Raw genomic sequence first — 26,744 nt, forward strand, 5'->3', positions numbered from 1 at the left:
TTAGAATCACTGATGCTCTCTCTTGTTTGATTCTGGCAATCAATCGAGGAAGCAACGGGAAGGGTGGAAACACGTAAGCCATCCTGAAGTCCCAAGGTGCTGTCAGAGCATCTATCAGGACTGCTCCTGGATCCCTGGATCTGGACCCGTAACGAGGAAGCTTGGCGTTCTGTCGAGACGCCATGAGATCTATCTCTGGTTTGCCCCAACGTCGAAGTATTTGGGCAAAGACCTCCGGATGAAGTTCCCACTCCCCCGGATGAAAAGTCTGACGACTTAAGAAATCCGCCTCCCAGTTCTCCACTCCCGGGATGTGGATTGCTGACAGGTGGCAAGAGTGAGACTCTGCCCAGCGAATTATCTTTGATACTTCCATCATAGCTAGGGAGCTTCTTGTCCCTCCCTGATGGTTGATGTAAGCTACAGTCGTGATGTTGTCCGACTGAAACCTGATGAACCCCCGAGTTGTCAACTGGGGCCAAGCCAGGAGGGCATTGAGAGCTGCTCTCAATTCCAGAATGTTTATTGGCAGGAGACTCTCCTCCTGACTCCATTGTCCCTGAGCCTTCAGAGAATTCCAGACGGCACCCCAACCTAGAAGGCTGGCGTCTGTTGTTACAATTGTCCAGTCTGGTCTGCTGAATGGCATCCCCCTGGACAGATGTGGCCGAGAAAGCCACCATAGAAGAGAATTTCTGGTCTCTTGATCCAGATTCAGAGAAGGGGATAAGTCTGAGTAATCCCCATTCCACTGACTTAGCATGCACAGTTGCAGTGGTCTGAGGTGTAAGCGTGCAAAGGGTACTATGTCCATTGCCGCTACCATTAAGCCGATTACCTCCATGCATTGAGCCACTGACGGGTGTTGAATGGAATGAAGGGTGCGGCAAGCACTTTGAAGTCTTGTTAGCCTGTCCTCTGTCAGGTAAATCTTCATTTCTACAGAATCTATAAGAGTCCCCAGGAAGGGAACTCTTGTGAGTGGAACGAGTGAACTTTTCTTTTCGTTCACCTTCCATCCATGTGACCTTAGAAATGCCAGCACTAACTCTGTATGAGACTTGGCAGTTTGAAAGCTTGAAGCTTGTATCAGAATGTCGTCTAGGTATGGAGCTACCGAGATTCCCTGCGGTCTTAGTACCGCCAGAAGAGTACCCAGAACCTTTGTGAAGATTCTTGGAGCTGTAGCCAATCCGAATGGAAGAGCCACAAACTGGTAATGCCTGTCTAGGAAGGCAAACCTTAGGTACCGATAATGATCTTTGTGAATCGGTATGTGAAGGTAAGCATCTTTTAAATCTACAGTGGTCATGTACTGACCCTCTTGGATCATAGGTAAAATTGTCCGAATAGTCTCCATCTTGAACGATGGAACTCTTAGGAATTTGTTTAGGATCTTTAAGTCCAGGATTGGTCTGAAAGTTCCCTCTTTTTTGGGAACCACAAACAGATTTGAGTAAAACCCCTGTCCCTGTTCCGATCGTGGAACTGGATGGATTACTCCCATTAACAAGAGCTCTTGTACGCAGCGTAGAAACGCCTCTTTCTTTGTCTGGATTGTTGACAATCTTGACAGATGAAATCTCTCTCTTGGAGGAGAGTATTTGAAGTCCAGAAGGTATCCCTGAGATATTATCTCTAGCGCCCAGGGATCCTGAACATCTCTTGCCCAAGCCTGGGCGAAGAGAGAAAGTCTGCCCCCCACTAGATCCGATCCCGGATCGGGGGCCCTCAATTCATGCTGTTTTAGGGGCAGCAGCAGGTTTCCTAGTCTGCTTGCCCTTGTTCCAGGACTGGTTAGATTTCCAGCCTTGTCTGTAGCGAGCAACAGCTCCTTCCTGTTTTGGTGCAGAGGAAGTTGATGCTGCTCCTGCTTTGAAATTACGAAAGGAACGAAAATTAGACTGTCTAGTCTTGGCTTTGGCTTTGTCCTGAGGCAGGGCATGGCCTTTACCTCCTGTAATGTCAGCGATAATCTCTTTCAACCCGGGCCCGAATAAGGTCTGCCCTTTGAAAGGTATATTAAGCAATTTAGACTTAGAAGTAACATCAGCTGACCAGGATTTTAGCCACAGCGCCCTGCGTGCCTGAATGGCGAATCCTGAATTCTTCGCCGTAAGTTTAGTAAGATGTACTACGGCCTCCGAAATGAATGAATTAGCTAGTTTAAGGACTCTAAGCCTGTCCGTAATGTCGTCCAGAGTAGCTGAACCAATGTTCTCTTCCAGAGACTCAATCCAGAATGCTGCTGCAGCCGTGATCGGCGCAATGCATGCAAGGGGTTGCAATATAAAACCTTGTTGAACAAACATTTTCTTAAGGTAACCCTCTAATTTTTTATCCATTGGATCTGAAAAAGCACAGCTATCCTCCACCGGGATAGTGGTACGCTTAGCTAAGGTAGAAACTGCTCCCTCCACCTTAGGGACCGTTTGCCATAAGTCCCTTGTGGTGGCGTCTATTGGAAACATTTTTCTAAATATCGGAGGGGGTGAGAACGGCACACCGGGTCTATCCCACTCCTTAGTAACAATTTCAGTAAGTCTCTTAGGTATAGGAAAAACCTCAGTACTCGTCGGTACCGCAAAATATTTATCCAACCTACACATTTTCTCTGGTATTGCAACTGTGTTACAATCATTCAGAGCCGCTAACACCTCCCCTAGTAATACACGGAGGTTTTCCAGTTTAAATTTAAAATTTGAAATATCTGAATCCAGTCTGTTTGGATCAGAACCGTCACCCACAGAATGAAGCTCTCCGTCCTCATGTTCTGCCACCTGTGACGCAGTGTCTGACATGGCCCTAATATTATCAGCGCACTCTGTTCTCACCCCAGAGTGATCACGCTTACCTCTTAGCTCTGGTAATTTAGCCAAAACCTCAGTCATAACAGTAGCCATATCCTGTAATGTGATTTGTAATGGCCGCCCAGATGTACTCGGCGCTACAATATCACGCACCTCCCTCTGAGCGGGAGATGTAGGTACTGACACGTGAGGCGAGTTAGTCGGCATAACTCTCCCCTCGTTGTTTGGTGAAATTTGTTCAATTTGTACAGATTGACTTTTATTTAAAGTAGCATCAATACAGTTAGTACATAAATTTCTATTGGGCTCCACTTTGGCATTGCAACAAATGACACAGGTATCATCCTCTGAATCAGACATGTTTAACACACTAGCAAATAAACTTGTAACTTGGAAATACAATTCAATTAGAATAATATTAAAACGTACTGTGCCTTTAAGAAGCACAGAAGATCTATGACAGTTGAAAATTAATAAATTGAAACAGTTATAGCCTCAATCCTTGAAAATAACACAACTTTAGCAAAGGTTTAATCCCATTAGCAAAGATAACAAATTCTGAACGCAGGAAACAAATTACAGAATAAACGTTTTTTATCTCAGTCAAACTATAATTCTCACAGCTCTGCTGAGAGAAATTACCTCCCTCAAAATAAGTTTTGAAGACCCCTGAGCTCTGTAGAGATGAACCGGATCATGCAGGGAATACAATGAGTTGCTGACTGAAATATTTGATGTGTAGAAAAAGCGCCAAAAAACGGCCCCTCCCCCTCACACACAGCAGTGAGGGAGAACAGAAACTGTCAGAAAACAGATTAAGCAACTGCCAAGTGGAAAAATAGTGCCCACACATTTATTCACTCAGTACCTCAGTAAATGAAAACGATTTTACATTCCAGCAAAAACGTTAAACATAATCTCTAGTTATTAAACAGCTTTATGTATTTCTTACAGTGTAATTCTAGTGAAGTACCATTCCCCAGAATACTGAAGTGTAAAGTATACATACATGACATTATATCGGTATGGCAGGATTTTCTCATCAATTCCATTGTCAGAAAATAAAAACTGCTACATACCTCTATGCAGATTCATCTGCCCGCTGTCCCCTGATCTGAAGTTTACCTCTCCTCAGATGGCCGAGAAACAGCAATATGATCTTAACTACTCCGGCTAAAATCATAACAAAAACTCTGGTAGATTCTTCTTCAAACTCTGCCAGAGAGATAATAACACACTCCGGTGCTATTTTAAAATAACAAACTTTTGATTGAAGATATAAAACTAAGTATAATCACCATAGTCCTCTCACACATCCTATCTAGTCGTTGGGTGCAAGAGAATGACTGGGAGTGACGTAGAGGGGAGGAGCTATATGCAGCTCTGCTGGGTGAATCCTCTTGCACTTCCTGTTGGGGAGGAGTAATATCCCAGAAGTAATGATGACCCGTGGACTGATCACACTTAACAGAAGAAATTAAACTTTCATGAGACAGATAGAGGCTCCAATTAAAATCAAAATCCAATCTACTTCTACTTTCAGACTGACTTGTCATAGTATCCCGAGTTGAAGCGCATGCCTAGATAGGCTCAGCAGCATTCACATGTACAGAGCACTATTTGGCAGTAGTGTTTGCAACTGCATTTTGATTCCTGACATAATACAATATATGCAACAAAGTAGTAGTTTTCATTACATGATGATAGAAAATAACTGCATGATATAATAAGCAATGTATTTAAATATTTTCTAGGGTGGGGGAAAACAGAAAAATAAAACAAAATATTAAAGGGACACTGAACCCAATTTTTTTCTTTTGTGATTCAGATAGAGCATGCAAGTTTAAGCAACTTTGTAATTTACTCCTATTATCAATTTTTCTTCGTTCTCTTGCTATCTTTATTTAAAAAGAAGGCATCTAAGCTTTTTTTTTGCTTTAGAACTCTGGACAGCACATTTTTATTGCTAGATGAATTTATCCACCAATCAGCAAGAACAAACCAACACCTAGATTTAGAGTTTTGCGGCCAAAGGGGTGTGTTAGCTACGCGTGTTTTTTTCCCCCCCGCACCTTTTAAATAACGCTGGTATTTAGAGTTGTCTGAATGGCTGCGTTAGGCTCCAAAAAGGGAGCGTAGAGCATAATTTACCGCCACTGCAACTCTCAATACCAGCGTTGCTTACGGTAGCGGCCAGCTTGAAAAACGTGCTCGTGCGCGATTTCCCCATAGGAAACAATGGGGCAGTTTGAGCTGAAAAAAAACCTAACACCTGCAAAAAAGCAGCCCCATTGTTTCCTATGGGGAAACATTTCCTAAGTCTGCACCTAACACCCTAACATGAACCCCGAGTCTAAACACCCCTAACCTTACACTTATTAACCCCTAATCTGCTGCCCCCGCTATCGCTGACCCCTGCATTATATTATTAACCCCTAATCTGCCGCTCCGGACACCGCCGCAACCTACATTATCCCTATGAACCCCTAATCTGCTGCCCCTAACACCGCCGACCCCTATATTATATTTATTAACCCCTAATCTGCCCCCCCAACGTCGCCGCTACCTTACCTACACTTATTAACCCCTAATCTGCCGACCGGACCTCACCGCTACTATAATAAATATATTAACCCCTAAAGCTAAGTCTAACCCTAACACCCCCCTAAATTAAATATAATTTAAATCTAACGAAATAAATTATTTCTTATTACATAAATTAATCCTATTTAAAGCTAAATACTTACCTGTAAAATAAACCCTAATATAACGAATAATTATATTGTAGCTATTTTAGCATTTATATTTATTTTACAGGCAACTTTATATTTATTTTAACAAGGTACAATAGCTATTAAATAGTTAATAACTATTTAATAGCTACCTAGTTAAAATAATTACAAAATGACCTGTTAAATAAATCCTAACCTAAGTTACAATTAAACCTAACACTACACTATCAATAAATTAATTAACTAAACTACCTACAATTACCTACAATTAAATCAACTAAACTAAATTACAAAAAAAACAAACACTAAATTACAAAAAATAAAAAAAGATTTCAAGAATTTTAAACTAATTACACCTACTCTAAGCCCCCTAACAAAATAACAAAACCCTCCAAAATAAAAAAAATGCCCTACCCTATTCTAAAATAAAAAGTTAACAGCTCTATTACCTTACCAGCCCTTAAAAGGGCCTTTTGCGGGGCATGCCCCAAAGAAATCAGCTCTTTTGCCTGAAAAAAATAATACAATACCCCCCCAACATTACAACCCACCACCCAAAGGGGGGTTTGGGTGGGTTAGATTAGGGGTATGTGGGTGGTGGGCTGTTATGTTGGGGGGGGTATTGTATGTTTTTTTTTTCAGGCAAAAGAGCTGATTTCTTTGGGGCATGCCCCGCAAAAGGCCCTTTTAAGGGCTGGTAAGGTAATAGAGCTGTTAACTTTTTATTTTAGAATAGGGTAGGGCATTTTTTTTATTTTGGGGGGCTTTGTTATTTTTTTAGGGGGCTTAGAGTAGGTGTAATTAGTTTAAAATTCTTGTAATCTTTTTTTATTTTTTGTAATTTAGTTTAGTTGATTTAATTGTAGGTAATTGTCGGTAGTTTAGTTAATTTATTGATAGTGTAGTGTTAGGTTTAATTGTAACTAAGGTTAGGATTTATTTTACAGGTACTTTTGTAATTATTTTAACTAGGTAGCTATTAAATAGTAAATAACTATTTAATAGCTATTGTACCTAGTTAAAATAAATACAAAGTTGCCTGTAAAATAAATATAAATGCTAAAATAGCTACAATATATTTATTCGTTATATTGTAGCTATATTAGGGTTTATTTTATAGGTAAGTATTTAGCTTTAAATAGGATTAATTTATTTAATAAGAAATAATTTATTTCGTTAGATTTAAATTATATTTCATTTAGGGGGGTGTTAGGGTTAGACTTAGCTTTAGGGGTTAATACATTTATTATAGTAGCGGCGAGGTCCGGTCGGCAGATCAAGGGTTAATACTTGAAGTTAGGTGGCGGCGATGTTAGGGAGGGCAGATTAGGGGTTAATAAAATTTATTATAGGGTTTGCGAGCGGGAGTGAGGCGGTTTAGAGGTTAATACATTTATTATAGTGGCGGCGAGGTCCGGTCGGCAGATTAGGGGTTAATAAGTGTAGGTAAGGTAGCGGCGACGTTGGGGGGGGGCAGATTAGGGGTTAATAAATATTATGTAGGTGTCGGCGGTGTTAGGGGCAGCAGATTAGGGGTTCATAGGGATAATGTAGGTGGCGGCGGTGTGAGGTCGGCAGATTAGGGGTTAAAAAAATTTATTAGAGTGGCGGCGATGTGGGGGGGCCTCTGTTTAGGGGTACATAGGTAGTTTATGGGTGTTAGTGTACTTTAGAGCACAGTAGTTAAGAGCTTTATGAACCGGCGTTAGCCCATAAAGCTCTTAACTCCTGACTTTTTTCTGCGGCTGGAGTTTTGTCGTTAGAGTTCTAACGCTCACTTCAGCCAAGACTCTAAATACCGGCGTTATGAAGATCCCATTTAAAGGATAGGATACGCAATAGGCGTAAGGGGATCTGCGGTATGGAAAAGTCGCGGCTGGAAAGTGAGCGTTAGACCCTTACCTACACGACTCTAAATACCAGCTGGCGGCCAAAAGCAGCGTTAGGATCCCTTAACGCTGGTTTTGATGGCTAACGCAGAACTCTAAATCTAGGCGTAAGTTATACACAAAAAATGGGCCGGCATCTAAACTTACATTCTTGCATTTCAAATAAAGATACTAAGAGAATGAAGAAAATTTGATAATAGGAGTACATTAGAAAGTTGCTTAAAATTGCATGCTCTATCTGAATCATTAAAGAAAACATTTTGGTTCAGTGTCCCTTTAATCGTACCTTACAGATTGTGCAAAATCATTTGTTTAGAGGGGCATTTGTATTGACAAAACAAAAAGCATTTGATATTCCAATGACACAGACAGAATCACGACGAATGGGATCATTAAATATATTTTTTTGTGGAACTTACCTCCATATTATTGTTTACCAAATATAAAGCCCCTAAATTTGTCCATGCAACCACATTCTACAAAGCAAAAAGGAAATTAAAAAAAGCAAAATTAATAAAAGAAACTGTGTATTATATTTACAAATGCACTGCTAAAGTACAAGTAAACAACTTTTGATTTTGAGAAATCTATACTCACATTTTGTTCGCACTGGATTGACTTGATGAAAGCATGCACGGCTAGAGCGTTATTATTGATTTCTAAAAATGAAAGCATTAGTAGGATTAACTTTTATTTATTTGTACTTGCACTGCACTGTGGGTGGCAGAATACTCAATAGGACAAAAAAAATAAGACAATTTGTCATCTAGAGGGAAGGGGGAATATGATTCTAATGGGTGATTGTGTATGAAAAAGACTACAAGAAGAAACAGGTCTTGTGTGGATTACTGTATATAATTTAGGTGAGTGACCGTGCACTGTAGAAAGAAAAACACTAAAAACCTTGTAATTACAAGACGTTTATGTTGTCTTGCCATAGAATAGCATCACTAAAAAATAAACATTATAAAAATAAACACCTTATTTACTGCAATAGTTTTCAATAGCCAAACTGCACCCACTATTTGCCTTTTTAATGGTGTCTATCCGGCATAGCTACTGGAGCAGAAAAGGTTAACCACTACCATTATGTTATAAAAGAAAACTGTAATGTTTTGGAGTTTATCTGATAACCTCTGCTGAGGCCAACAAGGGACAGATATTTAGCAAAGTAACCTTAAAAAGTCTGCAGTGTGCACTTCCAGTTCAGATAATTAGAAAACCCACAATTTCCAGAATTAAATTACATGAAAAGAGAGAGGGTTTAAATATACAATAAAGGTATATTCCAAAGATGTTTCACTACGCATAATTGAGTTTATATTACAATATCAAGGTGTTTCCTGTCTCTAAGTCTGGAGAAAGAATTAGAAGTGCACATGGGAAGTCTTCATACATAAAGTTCAAAAGGAATAGTATATACAGGAATCAGAGGGGATAAAAAATGTAAAACAGTAACAAGAGCAGAAGTTATGTATGATCTGCAGATATATGATGGGTATCATTAATAAATACTTTGCAGGGGTCTAAAAAATAAAAAATAAATAAACTGCTCTATATCACTACAGAAGCTTTTCTGTGATTGGCTGACTAACAAGTTTCCTTTGTGTTCACATTTTATAACATCAAGTTGCAAGACCACACATAAGGAGCACATAACATATAAAGGTGTAGTAACTACAAACAACGTTATATTTCTACATGTATCTATGCTGGTAGTAAAATAATCTGTGTATTCAATATAAAAAGTCTCGGAATCAAAATGTTAAGGAAATATTATAATTTAACATTCAAGTATTTAATTGTTTATGTATAAGGTTTATTAAACACTATATATATCAGTATTTGTGATATTATTAAAGGGACAGTAAAGTCAAAATTAAAAGTTCACAATTCAGATTATAAACAAATATCCAATTTAATTCTATTATCATATTTCTTGGTATCCTTTATTGAAGATTAAATCTAGGTAGGCTCAGGAACACCAATGCGCTACTGGGAGCTAACTGAACACACACAGTAAACCAATGACAAGGTGCAGCCACCAACTAGCTCCTAGTGGTACATTGCTGCTCCTGAGCCTACCTAGGTAACAAAAAAACAAAAATAAAGTAAATATGATAGTAGAAGTAAATCGAAAAGATGCTTAAAATTTCTGAATCTTCATAAGCATTTAACTTTGACTTTACTGTACTCATAATTACATTACATTCAGCAGAATATTGCCACAGCTCCCATATAATGCATAACACGTCCAAGTTTTTTTTACTGACTTTGTGCTTCTAAAAAATTCAAAATGCAACCATTTAGTCTTTCAAAATAAAACAATAGATGTACTACTGTCATGTAATAAAACAATAGATGTACTACTGTCATGTAATAAAACAATAGATGTACTACTGTCATGTAATAAAACAATAGATGTACTACTTTTATGTACTAAAACAATAGTTGTACTACTGTCATGTAATAAAACAATAGATGTACTACTTTTATGTACTAAAACAATAGTTGTACTACTGTCATGTAATAAAACAATCGATTTACTACTGTCATGTAATAAAAAATCCTTTAGGCCTAAGAATATCATTTTTGTAGTAGGTCTAGGATTAGCTTTTTTGATAGAAAAATAGAAGAGTAGGAAATGTACAGTGTCCGGCTGCTTTAGTTTAATACTCTGCAACAAAAAGTATATTTGGAGAATAGGACAAACCTTTAGAGCAAGAAACCACACCAAGTGCATTCCAGTACAGATAATTTCCACTGTCCATCATTACAGCCTTTTTAATGCACTGCATAAAAATGAGATTTGTTACATTTGAAATTGAATTTGTCTGACTGAAAAAACATTGATTCTTACACGATACTGCTGGTAGTGGCAATGTTTACAGATAGAGGCTGGCCATGCATTTTTTTTAATGTTCCAATTTAATTATTTTTTCAGAATTGTTTTGTTCTCTTGGTAACAACCTATGCTGCAGAGTAAGCCTAGGTTTGTGTATGTGTGTCTGTTGTACTCTGTGATAGCATTGCTTGCAGCAATGTAATCACAGCAAACACAGCTGCCACACAGTGCGCTTAAAGGGACATAAAACATGTTGAGATCTATGGATATCCTAAAATGGCTAATTAAGTAAAAATAGTTTGCATTTAAAAAAAAAATTGTTGGGAAGTATTTTTTTTTTTTTTTAAATAAGCAAAAATACTCAAATAGATATGCTGTCTGGACACTGTGCTCCACCCCCCCCCCCCCTTATCAGTGTTAAGACACAGGCATTGTATTTCAACTGAGTTCAAAGCTTCTAGGCATGCTCCAGCAGATAATCCCTGTTCACGTTTGTATTCTACCAAAACAACAATAGATATAGATACAGCCATAAAAGGAAATGTGTGGGGGGAGTTAGAGCTGTACAATTCAAAAACTTAAAGGAAAGGGTTAACGGTGAGGCACTGCAGTATAAATTTACAGGTAAAGTAATTAAAGTACATATTATTAGATGTTGTCTCTATCTCAACTTGTTTTATTTCCCTTTAAAGTAAGTGCAAACTTCCGGGCATATCCTTTTAAATAGTTTGTTTGCCTTTGCTCTTTTGCAGAACAAGTCTTATGTAAAGAGCTAGCACAAGAAAACAATTGTAAAAGGGCATCTGTGCTTTCTTTGAACAGTGTCTACTAAGTATGTGAAAAGGTTTTTACAACTCTTAAAGGGACATACTACTCATATGCTAAATCACTTGAAACTGATGCAGTATAACTGTAAAAAGCTGACAGGAAAATATCACCTGAGCATCTCTATGTAAAAAAAGAAGATAGTTTACCTCACAATCTCCTCAGCTCACCAGAGAAAGTTCTGTGTAAAAAGTTATATTTCAGTTACTGCTCAGCTGCATGTAAAAAAAATATATATATATGAAGAAATGAACTGCAGCAAATCAGCATCAACAGTGCTGAGGTCATGAACTCTTTTACTGTGATCTCATGAGATTTCACTAAACTCTCATGAGATTTCATAGTAAACTTCCTTAAAATGAATAGGGAAATAAGATGAGAGTGCACCAGACTCAATCCCTTAGCTGTCCCGGGACAGACATACTAATTTGCTGCTTAGAAGTCCTTTACAATGGGATGTGGCTACTGAGGAACTTTTGAGGTAAAATATCTTTCTTTTTTACATAGAGATGTTCAGGTGATATTTTCTAGTCAGCTTTTTACAGCTATGCTTATTTCAAGTGTTTCAACATTTGGGTATCATGGCCCTTTAAACGTTTATTAATCTGTGACTGGCTGATGACTGTCACATAATAAAGGGGACAGAGAAATTTAAGGAAACGTTGAAATTTGTCAGAAAAAAAAATCTCTTGGTAGTTTCAAATCCAATGCAAGTGTTGTATTGTCTTTTTAATTATGCATTTGTTGAATATGTTATCCTACAGTATTTAATGGTCCTTTTTAAGAGTTCATAAGGAGAAGCACAGTATTAAAACACTAATTTCAGTCATCATTATTTAGGCATTGCTTCACTACTTACAAAAAAGTATAATTAACCAGTTACGAACATTATAGCAATGTATTGCATATATTACATTTTATATAAAAAAAAAACACAGCTAACAAATGCCCCTATTTCAAAATGTTTACATTTGTATACAAAAAAAAATTGTATAGCAGCTATGTTTTTTTTTTATCAGTTTCACAGCTGCTCCAGTCAATAAAAGGGGCTGCTGTTTGAATTAGAAAAACATGTTTGAATTAGAATGCAATATAACATAAAAATATGGTTAAACACATGAAAAATAAAGAAAACCTATTAGAGGAGTGTTGTAAGCCTTTCAAGAAGCAATATTCAGGGAAGCAAATAATCTAGACTGAAGTGAAACTAAAATATAGCATATAAGTGATTTAGTTTTGAAGACTGGCTGCCTAATATGTCAGAATGCAGGTGTTTGTTTTTTTACTTTACCAATAATATTAATGTATGATGTGTGCATTTAATTTCATATTAATTTTATAAATTAAATATGTAGCTCTCCAAACACTTGACTGCAATTATAAATGAATGTTTAGATGCTTATAATTATTTTGTGTACGTTACACATTATAAAAGTGTGATTTGAACTTTATATTTAACTTTAATTAAAGGGACTCTGAACCCAATTTTTTTCTTACATGATTCAGATAGAGCATGGAATTTTAAGCAACTTTCTAATTTACTCCTATTTTCAATTTTTCTTAGTTCTCTTGCTATCTTTATTTTAAAAGCAGGAATGTAAATCTTAGCAGCCAGCCCATTTTAGATTCAGAACCATGGATAGTGCTTTCTTATTGGAGGCTTACATCTACTCACCAATAAGCAAGCATAACCCAGGTTCTCAACCAAAAATGGGCCGGCTCCTATGCATCACATTCCTGAATTTTAAATAAAGATAGCAAGAGAACAAAGAAAAATTGATAATTGGAGTAAATTAGAAAGTTGCTTAAAGGTGTAAGGATGACTTCCGGCTGGGGGCGGAGCGAACAGGTAGCTGGCAGGTAGCTGCTGTCTGCTTCGTCTGTCCTGTCCTTGCTGACTAAGGATATTATCAATCTCCAGCCTCCGAATTGTGCCTTGGCCTAATGGGTTTCAATAGACCCGGCACCTGATCTGTGGATCTCGGAGTAGAAGTCCCTACAAGGCTGAAGTTGCTCTTTTGCCAAGAGCACGTTTCCAAACCCCCTAAGCTGGGGGAGTTGTCGGGGTGTTGGCAACCCAGAGAGTGCTTGTTATGTCCAGCTGTAAGCACTGCTTTTTTGTTCGCTCTACCGACCTGCTAAATAATACCTGATACACTAAATTATTTATGTCTCGGGGCGAAGGTGGGAGACAAGAAAAAGACGACCTAACATATACTGGAACCTTAACTGGGGGCCCTCAAGAACTGTGTGTGATTAAATCTCAGCAGTTTGAAGAGCTGTGCTAAATACAGACATAAACCTGAAACCTATCAGTGATCCGGTTCTGTGCTCCAATTTGGCATAGAAGTTGTGGAATAAGCGCACAATGGCCACGGTGTCGTAAGTGTAAGAAATATCAGGCTTACTTCAAATCTCGTAGCGCCGGAGGGGAAGGTGTGTACCCGGCTGCAGCAGTCTGAGCCAATCCAGTAGCGGTGAGCCGACACTCCTACTTTCTGTTGGCGTCGCGCCAAACGGGTCCTGGAAGTAGAGTGCTGTTAACCGAGTCTCCCTTCGTCCTCTACAACAGACAACGGCTAACACAGACAGCTAATCGTATGGTCCAGGAGGACAAAGCTCAAGCCGAGTTGCATTAAATAAGCCGAGAAGTGGAACTTTGCATGGGCAAACACGTATCACAGCTAAGACGGCGTTAGTCAAGGCAAAAGGCTCTGGAAATTTTAGAAGGATTCCCCGTTATGGTGCGGTAGATCCAACACTGAAGAGGAAGGGGTACTAAGAGTAGCAGTATTTTGTGCTCATCAGCAGCATCTCGGCATGTGCTAACATCGAGTTCTGAGGTACCTGTGCTTTCTTTCTTTTTTGGACAGCTGCCAGAAGATATGTAAGTGTAATACCTGGAGGGTATATAAGTACGGGACATTTTCCTCTTAAACAATTGGAGTGATACCACATTGTCCTAGACAAGACTTTTTAACCTAATGGCATTTTGAAGAGTGTGTTGTCCCAGTGGAATATCAATGTGCAGTGTCCAGAAACGGTCTAGAAATAAAGTTAATAAACAAAGGGTATTAAGGTGCCCCTGTCTGGTCTCTGGGACTGTTTAGGGTAAACCTAACTGTCAGTTTATATGTAGCTATTTAATGTACCAAGGTTATTTAACAATTGTGCCAGATTTAACATACAGCATGTTGCTACAGGATGAATAGGTTCCCTGATGTGTGTCTCCTAATGAATCTTTTTCTGCTTAACATACACAAATATTGTTAGTTTATTCAGAAGGGGGAAAAAAAAGGGGGATTTAGTGTAAATAGGTGTATCAATCCTTTTGATATAACGCTATCAATTACTACATGTTTATTGACCCAGAAGTCTTTCATATAGAGATAGTGTTTAAGGGCTCATTAAATTGTGTTGAGGGTATATAAGCATCCCATTAAACACTAGTGTTAAGTACTACACAGTGTATATATCCTAAAACTACAAAACTAATATATCTAGGAGTTTTGTGGAGCCTAAGAAAGACCTGGGGTTATTTTGCTCTCCTGCTATAAATTTGGATAATTATTGTGTTGAAATCCATCTTTAGGAAATCCTAAGATTTGAGCTAAATTTTCTCTCCATTTTTGATAATATTTTTGGCTGTATTTTTTTTTTTTTTTTTCTTTTTCTCAAGCTATACTAAGAAGCACCGATTTTTTTTTTTTTTTTTTTTTTTTTAAGATTTCACCTTTTTTTTAGCCCCTGTGCACATATTGGTACCAACTAATTTTTTTTTTTTTTCTCCCCCACATCGCCCCCCCCCACTGAGTTCACTGAGAATCACTGATTCCAACACTTTTTTGGCACTATAAGTGTGCGTGTTTGATTTTGTACATTTTTGCTCACAATTTTTTTTTTTTGCACTTACACTCGGTCAGCCCCCCTAGGGGATTGACTGTGAGCATCACACATAGACACATTTATTGATATATTGGTATTTTATCTAGCACGAAACACACGTATACAGAGGTGAATGGAGAGGTTTATCTCTCAGCAAAAAAATTCCTCTCCTATTATGCCACCTAAACAGAGAGACAAGAGAGGCAACTCCAAAAGTATAGAGGGGCCCCATGATACTTCCCAAGATAGAAATGCAATGAATCTTTTTAATGATATGTCTGAATTTGCCGCAGAAGTGGCGAAAATGATGGCCCCACATTTGGATTTAGTTAAACAGGAAATAAAGTCAGAGATCTCTAATCTTTCCAATGAGATTAGGCAATTTACTGTCCGAATGGAGGAGGTCGAGACAAGAGTGTCCGACGTAGAGGATAGGTTGAACGTTGTGAGTTCGGCATCAGCTGTCCAGGATAAGGCCATCGCTCAGTTACAAGCCCGAGTAGAGGACCTTGAAGATAGGTCAAGGCGTAACAACTTGAGAGTGATTGGCCTGCCTGAAACAGCTGAATTCCAAGATGTATTACGTTTTGTCTCCATCACGCTTCCTCAGCCACTCATGATCCCTCCTCCTCCTACACCATTTTTGATAGAAAGAGCCCACAGAATAGGGGTGCTCAGAGAAAATTTCACTATGCTTAAAACAAGGCCGATCATTTTCAAGTTTGTCAATTATCAAGATAAAGTATTATTTTTGAGCCATTACAGAAAACTTAACTCCTTGATTATTAACTCCCATAGAATTTCAATCTTTCAAGACTTTTCCGCGGAAACTAGGGCCAAAAGAAGAGAAATGTCCCCTTTCTTTGATAAATTTCTGAAAGCGGAATGTAGTGTTAGACTGGTTTATCCAGCTAAGCTTCTAATTAATAAGGCAGGGGTCTCATATGTGGTAAATAATAGTGAGGAAGTGATGTCTTTATGTAATAAAATGGGCATAGCTTGACTAGAAGGTGTTGAGGAAAATGACATAGAAATTCATTAATAAGAATTAAGAATGGGACATGTTCTTTTTATGTGGTTGTATTTTAAAGTTTTACTTACAGTTTTTTTTTTTTTCTTTCCCCCCCACTCCGTTCCCCCTTGGTGGCTTTTCCCCCCACGCAGTATGGTTGGTTGTTTAAATTCTAATATATTGAAGGGACACCTGTTAAAGTTTGTTTGTTTGGAGGTATGTTAGACACGCTTAACTTGGTTTCTTGGAACGTGGGGGGCATAAATTCTCCAATAAAGAGGAAGACCATAATTAAACATCTAGCAAAATTAAAACCAGATCTCGCCTTCTTACAGGAGACACACCTAAAAAGCTCGGAATATGTGAAACTTCAGACTAACTGGGTAGGTGAGGTAATTGCGGCCCCATTTAACGCACGTAAAAGAGGAGTGGCTATTCTTTTTAATAAAAACTTAGAGTATAAAATAGATTCTTCCACCATAGATCAGGAAGGCCGCTTTTTAATTGTAGAAATCACAATTAATAAAATACGGTATGTATTGTGCAATATATATGGGCCAAATAAAATTGACAAGTTATTCTGGGACAGGATGGTCCGATATCTGCATAAATTTATAGGTCAAAATCTTATAGTGGCGGGGGATTTTAATCTAATAGCAGATCCTATTCTTGACAGAGCAAGTAAAAGCTATAATTTTGTTTGCGACAGGAAGACTCGTATCCTTCAAAAATTTTCCACACAACTAGGGTTAACAGATATCTGGCGCACACAAAATCCAGATCTGAGAGCTTTCACATGTCTAGCAAGAGGTCAGCAATCCCTGTCCAGGATAGATATGTTTCTGATTGCAGAATCTATGATTGGCTTAGAATGGAAAGCGGACATAAGAGATATAACAATCTCAGATCATGCGGTGATCACATTATCACTTAATGTACCCCAGAGACAGGTAATTACCAATCAAACTATTTTTTTCCCTAAATATTTAGTGAATAATAGTAACTTCCAGAACTGGCTGATTAATCAATGGAGAGAATATGAGAATATTAATAAAGATTATAAAAATAGACCAGAGGTGTATTGGGAAGCGGCTAAAGCTGTAATAAGAGGCCAAATTAAGGCGTACATGTGTAAACTGAAAAAAAGAATTAGACAGCAGGAGACGCAACTGAGCAATCAAGTAAAGAATACATACAGAGTATACTTAAGCGAGCACACAAGAGTTAAATGGCAAAAGTATATAGACGCCAAGAACGCGCGAGACATATTTATCAAACAAAAGACTGCTTTAGATCTTCAGAGACAAAAAGCCCTATATGGAGGTTTTGCGGGCAGATCCGCCAAATTTTTGGCTAGGCTAACTAAAAAAAATCGTCGGAATCCCATAAAGGCCATTAGATCTAATACAGGTAGGTTTACTAACAATGCGGATATTACTAAAAAAATTTATGATTATTTTAGCGTGCTTTATAGAGCTGAAGACTATTCGATAGATAAGCAGAAATTATTCTGGGATAAGATCAAGATTCCCAAAATTTCTCCAGAGATTTTGGCAGAGATTAATAAACTGATCGATGTGGAAGAAATTTCAGTAGCAATTAAATCTTCCAAAACAAATAAAGCAGCTGGTCCAGATTGTCTTCCCAGTGAATTTTATAGGATTCTCCAACCACATATTATTTTAGCACTGGAAAAATTGTTTAATTTTAATTTTATTGGGAACAATAAATGTTCACCATATTTCGCAGCAGCAGTTATATCTCTGATTCCCAAAAAAAACAAATAACCAGATCTTCCAGAATCATATAGACCAATCTCCGTATTAAACACGGACTATAAATTGTTAACATCTATTTTAGCAAACAGATTAAAACCGCATTTAGGCTCAATCATCCATGAAAATCAGTCAGGCTTCATGGCAGGGAGAAATCCCACTAGGAATACACGAAAGGTCATGACTCTGATAGACTTTTTCTGGAATAAACTTAGAACAACAAGACATAGCGATATGGTGGACTTAGCCTTACTAACGTTAGACGCTGAAAAGGCTTTCAATCGTATCGCTTGGAGGCATCTATTTTATTCCTTAGAACAATTTGGCCTGACAGGACATATGTATAAATTTATTCAGTTAGTATACTCTACCCCCATCTCATCTCTACTAATTAATGGGCAGATTTCTCAACGGATGGTCCTACAACAGGGTACGCGTCAGGGTTGCCCACTATCCCCATTGTTGTTTAACTTATCATTAGAGCCGCTAGCAATTTTACTTCGACAGAAATTGGAAGGGATTCGGGTTGGAGATCAGAAATTAGTATTACTAATGTACGCGGATGATATACTTCTATGTCTGAGTAATATTGAACGAAGTCTTTCCCGACTACTAGAATCGATTGAATTGTTTGGTGCAATTTCGGGCTATAAAATTAACCTCACCAAATCTGAGCTATTATGGCTTAATAAGAAAGATCAATATTTCAGACACCCATTTACCGAGACTTCGCAGATAACCTATCTTGGCATCAAATTAAGTGCGAATCCAGATGTCTGGTATAAATTAAACTTCGGTAAATGCTTTCTAGAATGTAAAAACAAGATGGAAGGATGGAAAAATCTACCTATCTCCTTAACAGCTAGGATCATACTTATAAAAACCATTCTCTTTCCTAAATTATTTTACCTCATACAAAATATCCCAATTCCTATTCATAAGACAGATATAACCAACTATAATAGGGCATGTTCCAACCTAATCTGGAAGGGCGCCAGGGCGCGTATCTCTGCTCTACGTCTTATGTGTAATAAAGAAGCAGCAGGTCTATCTCTTCCCAATCTACAATTCTACAGCTTGGCAGCACGGATGAAAGTTGCGGTTGATTGGGTAACCAATCGCGAACAGGTCTCGGCAGTATTCTGGGAAACGGCCCTGGTGGCTCCATTTCGATTAGATGCTATTTTACACTGTCCAATGAATACACTTCCATCTTCAATTTTTGCTCTCAGTACTTATAGATATATTATTCTAGCATGGCAAAAATGTTGCGTCCTTGCGGGGTGTTCGCCTTATGTCTCTAAATATTTACCTATTATAGGGAACCCTAATTTTGCACCAGGGTTGTCAGATAAAGTTTTCAGGGTATGGTCTTCCAAAGGATTGGTATTTGTCGCTCAAATGTTGGATTCAAATCTTGTGCCATTAACCTTTAGTGAATTAACACATTTATTTGGACTCGGAAATAAAGATTTTTACGCATATTTGCAGTTAAGGCATTTTATATTTGAGTTAAAGCAAAGTTATGGAGTAGAGTGGGCCCTTTTGGAGCTTCAAATTAAAATAAATAATTTTCAAGGCGGCTTGTACTCAATAGCTCCTTTCTATAATTTCTTGAATCAGGGACCATCGGATGTACAGAGAGAGTTTATAGCTGAAAAATGGAGTAAGTTTTTTCCTGAGGTTGATAGCCAGGTTATCGAGAATACTTTTAAGATAATTGGAAAAAGTTGGGTGCTGACCACCTGGAGAGAGACACAAATTAAGCTAGCCTTTATGACGTATTTGACGCCAGCTAGATTGACTAATTGGTATAGGGTGAAGGTGGTATGCCCCAAATGTTCTGCTTCTAGGGCAGACCTTTTACATTGTTTTTGGACTTGCCCAAAGATTGGTCAATTAAGGCTTAGGGTAGAGCACTGGATACAGGCCTCTCTCAAAATAGATTACAATTTTCAGCCGATGGAAATATTTTTTTTAGTGAATCCGCAGAGTGCCCCCAGAAACTTTAAATTAATCAACTTGATCATATTTCTTGGCCGCAACATATTATTGAGAGCATGGAAAGCGAAAATAGTCCCTAAATTAAAATAGCTTAAAAATGCTTTGACTGCCCATTTTACACAAGAACAATGGAATTTGCAAGACGTTACGGAGGGAAGGTTAGCCCGGTTCTTTAACCAATGGGAAATATTTATTCTATCTTTCCCTGTGGAAACTCAAATTAGGTTGGTTAAACCTTTTAGGGACACTCCATATGTGCAATTACAAGTATTGGCTTGTCATTTCCCGCGTATATGGTGTAACATTGGAGAGTCGGAAGGGGAATGAATACGGAGGGGGGGAATACGGACTGGTGGGGATTTTTGTTTTCGTTTTGTTTCTTTTTTTTTTTTTTTTTTCTTTTTTTTTCTTGTTTTTTTTTTTTTTTGGTGTGTGTTGTAATTTTAGGTCAGGAAATTCCCTTGAGCTAGAATCCGATCAATATAGTGTCAGGTCAGATCAAACAGGAGTTAGATTCAATGTTAAAGTATATTTGCTACAGTGGAGGCATAAAGAGGCATAGTTAATAAATGTATAGTATATATTATTAAGAGCTGATCTAAAATTTCTTTAATTTTTTGGTTGTAGACATATACACTGTTACAGAAGAACTGTAATTCATTTATTTTCTGTTATTTTGTTTCTTCTCGGTTTTGTTGCTAATGCCAGAATGTATATATATCTATGTTGTTGCATAATATAAATCTTATTTAAAAAAGAGAAAGGAAAAGAATAGAAAAATTCCAGCTAAGTGTACAAATACTTCATATAAGGGGATTATTATTTTGTTAAGAGGAAGTGATTCTGTTGTCCTAAATTGTCTTGTTTTGTTTCAAAATATGTCTTACCTGGCCCTGCGTGGCACAAGGAGTTTGAATCCATGTGATTGTACACTTGGTTGGATATAAATAAATATTTAAAAAAAAAAAAAAAAGAAAGTTGCTTAAAATGTCATGCTCTATCTGAATCATGAAAGAAAAAAATTGGGTTCAGTGTCCCTTTAAGCAAACAAAAAAGAATGTTTATTAAAGACCAACAGATATAACTTGAAACAAGCAAATCAATCTTTCAGTGGGTTATAGGAGCAGATTTGGAAAAGTTCAAAAGAACTTTAAAAAAAACTTCTGTAGAAGTGAGAGTGGCCTGAGCATCTGCAAGATGTAGGCGTTTTCAAGATTTTAAAGAACTTTGAATTGGGTTGGAGATGAACAACCTATGCAATTTACTGGTGACTGAAATGGACCACAATGAGAAGAAATAACCCATTAAAGCATCTGAAAATGTAGTGATGTTCGCTATCAGTAGACAGCCAAATTGCTATTATTTTTAAGAAAAAAGTACAATCAGATTGTAACCTGTAGAAATATATGTGATAAATATAAAAAAAATTAATACCACAACTATGCAACAAGTAATACTTTACCTGTAGAGACTTTTCCAGTAAATCACTAATTTCATTATTTCTACTGTCAGAATTTAGCAAGTTTTGCGCCTGGTAGTAATAATTTATGCCAAGATCACACCAAAGATTAGATGCAGACTGAAGCTTCAAGCAACGACCATAACATCTATAATAAAATATAAACATAAATCAGCCAGGATGCTAACACAGAACCCATAGCCTTTATAGCAAATCTGTACATAATTACACAGTTTTTCATTTCAGAGTTTCATGCCCCTCTGTACTTTTTCTACAATCTAAAGTGAGAGAAAAACATTTGTACCTTCCTCCTAGCTTCACTAGTTCAGATTTATTTAATAGTTGTCTGCCCTCATTCTGACCAACTATAACACCCAGAACATCCACTTTGATTTTGGAGGGTGAGACTGCATGTAAACATGTGCAAGCATCACCCAGCAGCTTCCATAGGCACACCAGGTCTGGGCGGCGCTGAATAGCCCTGGAAAAGAAGGAAAGATGTGCATTACTGGCAAGCGACAGCAATGGAAATAGCGCACATCATTTCACAATCATTTTCACATCGAACAAATACATTTCAGATGACAATTTATTACTCCAGACTAAGATAAAGGACTATTTTGGGCCTTATTTTCTTTGCTTCCCCTTCTCACCTTTGTGTCTTCTCTTGCCTCCTCTTATGCCCATCCAACTGCACACAGTCACTGACATTTTGCTTTACACATAATATCTTAATTACCTTAAAGGGACAGTGTACTGTGACATTTTCGCCCTTTTTTTATGTGTTCCCAGTGATCAATTGTACTTGAGTGCATTACATTTATTACAAATAGCTTCTTTATTTTGTCAATTGAAATAGCTGATTTTGACTGTTGAATCCACTACTCAAAATGTAAATACTTAAAGGGACAGTCTACAACAGAATTGTTATTGTTTTAAAAGATAGATAATCCCTTTATTCCCTATTCCCCAGTTTTGTACAACCAACACAGTTATATTAATATATGTTTTACCTCTGTGATTACCTTGTATCTAAGCATCTTCTGACAGCCCCCTGATCACATGACTGTGACTATTTAAAATCTATTAAGTTGCATTTAGTACTGTGTTGTGCTAACTCTTAAAACTTCCCAGAAGTGAAGACATTATTATCTATATGGCCAACATGAACTATCAGTCTCCTGTTGTGAAAAGCACATACAAAAGCATGTGATTAGGTGGCTGTCAATAGAGCCTTTAAAACAGGCAGAAATAGCGATTCCCTACCACTAGAAGGAAGCAAAGATTCCCAAATTCCAAGAACTCTATAAAACCCCTCCCACCTCACCAGTACCTCAATCTAACATATAGCAGAGCACAAAGAGGAAAGAAAAGTAATTACGAGCCACCAAAATAAGAGCAGTGAAAAAAGTGGTAAGCAAAAAAAAAAAAAAGGAAAAAAACAACATAGAAAAACAACACTGTGGGGTCGTGTGGACTCTCACCACCATGAAAAAAATGAATTTATCAGGAAAGCATAAATTATGCTTTCTTTCATACAGGTGGTGAGAGTACACGATCCATTTCTCCTGGGAACTAATACCCAAACTGTAGAGTCCACGAGTAATAACAGAAAAGGGTAGGATCTAAAAAACATATTTTTTTCACTGAGAAAATAAATCCACAACCCTAAAGGCAATAAAAAATAACCAACAGGCAAAATTAAAATGAACTTATGACAACTACCTGTAGGACACACTACCAAAGGCTGCCTCAGAAGAAGAAAGAACATTAAAATGATAGAAAAAGGTGCAAAGAAGAGCAAATAGCTGACTAACAAATATTGGTCCACTGATAAAACAAGTGGCAACTGGTCTGAAAAAATAAGCAGAAAGCCATCTAGGTGGAGGCTTACTTTCCGCCAAGAAAACTATATGAATAAAATGCTTAATCCAAGAATCCAACAAAACAGCAGAAATTCTCTGAATTTCCTAGAACCAGCAAAAGGAACAAACACGCTAAAAGTTAGCCTGAAAACCTAAGTAGTGTCAACATAACACTACAAAGTTCTAACAGAATCCAAAACATGAAGGGACCACTCTGAATAATAAAGAAGGAACAACAATGTCCCAACTTATATAGTCAGAAAACATAACCTTATCCTAAAGAAAAAGAAAAAAAGATTAGAAAGAGTAGAAACTCTTCTAACAGATTAAGGTGCCGATTTATCAAGATCCGTATGGAGCTTAAAGGGACAGTCTACCATAGAATTGTTATTGTTTTAAAAGATAGATAATCCCTTTATTACCCATTCCCCGGTTTTGCATAACCAACACAGTTATATTAATAAACTTTTTACCTCTGTGATTACCTTGTATCTAGGAACCTTCTTCCAGCCCCCTGATCACATGACTGTGACTGTTTATTATCTATTGTCTTGCATTTAGCATTGTTTTGTGCTAAATATTAAATAACCCCCTGTGCCTGTACACAGTGTTATCTATAGGGCCAACGTGTACTTTCCGTCTCGTTGTGTTGAAAAGAGATTTTAAAAGCATGTGATAAGAGGCAGCCCTCAAAGGCTTAAAAATTAGCATATGAGCCTACCTAGGTTTAGTTTAAACTAAGAATACTAAGAGAAAAAAGCAAATTTGATGATAAAAGTAAATTGTAAAGTTGATAAAAATTAAATGTCCTATCTGAATAATGAAAGTTTAATTTATACTAGACTGTCCCTTTAATGCCCCTGTTTCGGCCGGAAACAGAAGTTATGAAGCAGCGGTCTAAAGCAGCGGACTGAAATACACCCGATCGAATATGATCGGGTTGATTGACACCACCTGTTAGCGGCTGATTGGCCGCGAATCTGCAGGTGGCGGCATTGCACCAACAGGTCACAAGAAATGCTGGTGCAATGATAAATGCCAACAGCGTATGCTGTCGGCATTTATCGATGTGCAGCGGACATGATATGCTACATCGTATCATGTCCACTCGCACTATGATAAATATACCCCATAATAGCTCAATTAAACATAACGTCCAGAAAAAAGATTGATATCCACCTGATGCATTGATAATAGCAGACTTAAAGGGATAGTAAACCCCAACATTTTCTTTTATGATTCAGATAGAACATACAATTTAAAACAACTTTCCAATGTAATTATATTATCATTCTCTTGTTATCCATTGCTGAAGGGACAGCATTGCACTACTGACAGGAAGCAGAAAATATCGATTTAGCCAATCACAAGACACAAATGTGTGCAGGCACCAATTAGCAGAAGCTCCCACTAGTGTATGATATGTGCGTATTCATTTTTTAACTAGGGATACTAAGAGAACGAAGCACATTTGAAAATAGAAGTGAATTTAAAAGTGTCTTAAAATGACATGCTCTATATTAATCATGCAACTTTAATTTTGACATTCCTATCCCTTTAATTCTAAGACAGGCTGGGGCTAAACCATGAATGTCAGAAAGATTAGCAATCTTCTTAAAGAACTTAACTAAACAGGGCAGAATACTGACCCTTCAAAAGAACTGGCGGATAAATCGTTATCCAAACCATCCTGTAATAAGAAATCTGAGAATTCAAAAAGAATGCCAAGAAAAAACTTGATTCAAACACCAAGAAATAAAGACCTTACAGACGTTTAAACAACAATTCCCCTAGTCACAGACTTACAAGCCTGTATAAGAAACTCTATAACTGAGCAAATAGTTCAAAGGGATTCTGATTCTATCTTCACTCCATCAAGCCAAGAGAACTAGATTCCCGATAGAAAGGAGGACTTTAAAATAGAAGGTCAGGATGCAAAAGAAAACAGACAAGGAGAGAAAGTGGATAAAATAACCATATCTGCATACCGAAAATGGCAGGGACAACATAGAGCAAGCTGGACCAAAGCCATTCCTACCAAATCTTGGCAATCACCCTGGAATAAAAAGTAAAGTCCTGAGGTGGAAAAAATATAGGTTAGCCAGGAAGACCACTGAACTACCAGAACATCCACAAACACAGTTCAAAGATCCCTGGATCTTACTCAGTACCTTGGAAAATTGAGATTCAACAGGGAAGCCATCAGAACTATCTTTGGGCGACCCCAAAAATCTATTATCTGATAGAACATAACTAGATGAAGACACCACTCTTCCAGACGGAAGAACTAAAGACGGAGAAAAAAAAATGCTTTCCAGTTATACAGTTCTTCAACATGAACAACAGAAATCAGACAGCAATAACCTTCTGCCCAGGAAAGAAATAAAGATACTATCCTCATTACTAGGGAACTATAAGTCTACCCCCCCCCAGATGACTGACATAAGCTACAGCTGTAACATAGTCAAATCTGAAACAGAGGAAAAAATTCCCTTAGAATAGATGCCAACTCTGAAGGGCCCTGAATATTGCATGTTTAAAAACCATCAACAGGTAACATCGCTTTCTGAGGAAACTAAACCCCTTATGCCTTCTGAGACCCTCAGACGGCCTCCCCATCCTGGAAAAAAAAAACTTGCATCCCCCTGGATGAACGGCTAATAGCTCATCTACCAAGACAGAAACAGATATGCTCCGAAATGTAAATTAGTCATCAGAGAAAACTGAGAAAGGTTCCTGTATCATTGGAAAATTATACAAAGCTGATTAGGACTCATATGGAAGCGAGCAAACGGAATAGCAACCAAGGCCAAAATATGAGACCTGACACCTCCATGCAAAGAGCAACTGAAGGAAAAAAACAGAGACTGAAGATACTAACAGGCAAACACAAGCTTCAGTCATCTTTGCTCTGCCATCTTTGCTCATAGAAACAATATATAAACCACCCAGAAAAACACAATTTATGCTTACCTGATAAATTTATTTCTCTTGTGGTGTATCCAGTCAACGGATCATCCATTACTTGTGGGATATTCTCCTTCCCAACAGGAAGTTGCAAGAGGACACCCACAGCAGAGCTGTATATAGCTCCTCCCCTAACTGCCATTTCCAGTCATTCGACCGAAACAAGCCGAGAAAGGAGAAACCATAGGGTGCAGTGGTGACTGTAGTTTAATCTAAAATTTTGACCTGCCTTAAAATGACAGGGCGGGCCGTGGACTGGATACACCACAAGAGAAATAAATTTATCAGGTAAGCATAAATTGTGTTTTCTCTTGTAAGGTGTATCCAGTCCACGGATCATCCATTACTTGTGGGATACCAATACCAAAGCTAAAGTACACGGATGAAGGGAGGGACAAGGCAGGTACTTAAACGGAAGGTACCACTGCCTGTAAAACCTTTCTCCCAAAAATAGCCTCCGAAGAAGCAAAAGTATCAAATTTGTAGAATTTGGAAAAAGTATGAAGCGAAGACCAAGTCGCCGCCTTGCAAATCTGTTCAACAGAAGCCTCATTTTTAAAGGCCCAAGTGGAAGCCACAGCTCTAGTAGAATGAGCTGTAATCCTTTCAGGAGGCTGCTGTCCAGCAGTCTCATAGGCTAAGCGGATTATGCTTCTTAGCCAAAAAGAAAGAGAGG

The 26,744-nt window shown here is 37.8% G+C and overlaps 1 protein-coding gene across 2 annotated transcripts in view; it reads right to left on the minus strand.

Annotated features, from left to right (window-relative positions):
• SKIC3 (SKI3 subunit of superkiller complex) overlaps window positions 1-26,744 on the minus strand; it is a 403,595-nt gene that overhangs the window by 205,518 nt on the left and 171,333 nt on the right. For both annotated transcript variants that reach the window (XM_053701496.1, XM_053701495.1), the window contains exons 19-23: window positions 21,541-21,717; window positions 21,240-21,384; window positions 10,145-10,223; window positions 8,029-8,090; window positions 7,851-7,907 (exon numbers count right to left, since the gene is read on the minus strand). In XM_053701496.1, the coding sequence (XP_053557471.1) occupies window positions 7,851-7,907; window positions 8,029-8,090; window positions 10,145-10,223; window positions 21,240-21,384; window positions 21,541-21,717 (520 nt within the window). The remainder of the gene's footprint in view (window positions 1-7,850; window positions 7,908-8,028; window positions 8,091-10,144; window positions 10,224-21,239; window positions 21,385-21,540; window positions 21,718-26,744) is intronic.

The sequence above is a fragment of the Bombina bombina genome, chromosome 2, assembly GCF_027579735.1.
Source record: "Bombina bombina isolate aBomBom1 chromosome 2, aBomBom1.pri, whole genome shotgun sequence".
Taxonomy (NCBI): Eukaryota; Metazoa; Chordata; class Amphibia; order Anura; family Bombinatoridae; genus Bombina; species Bombina bombina.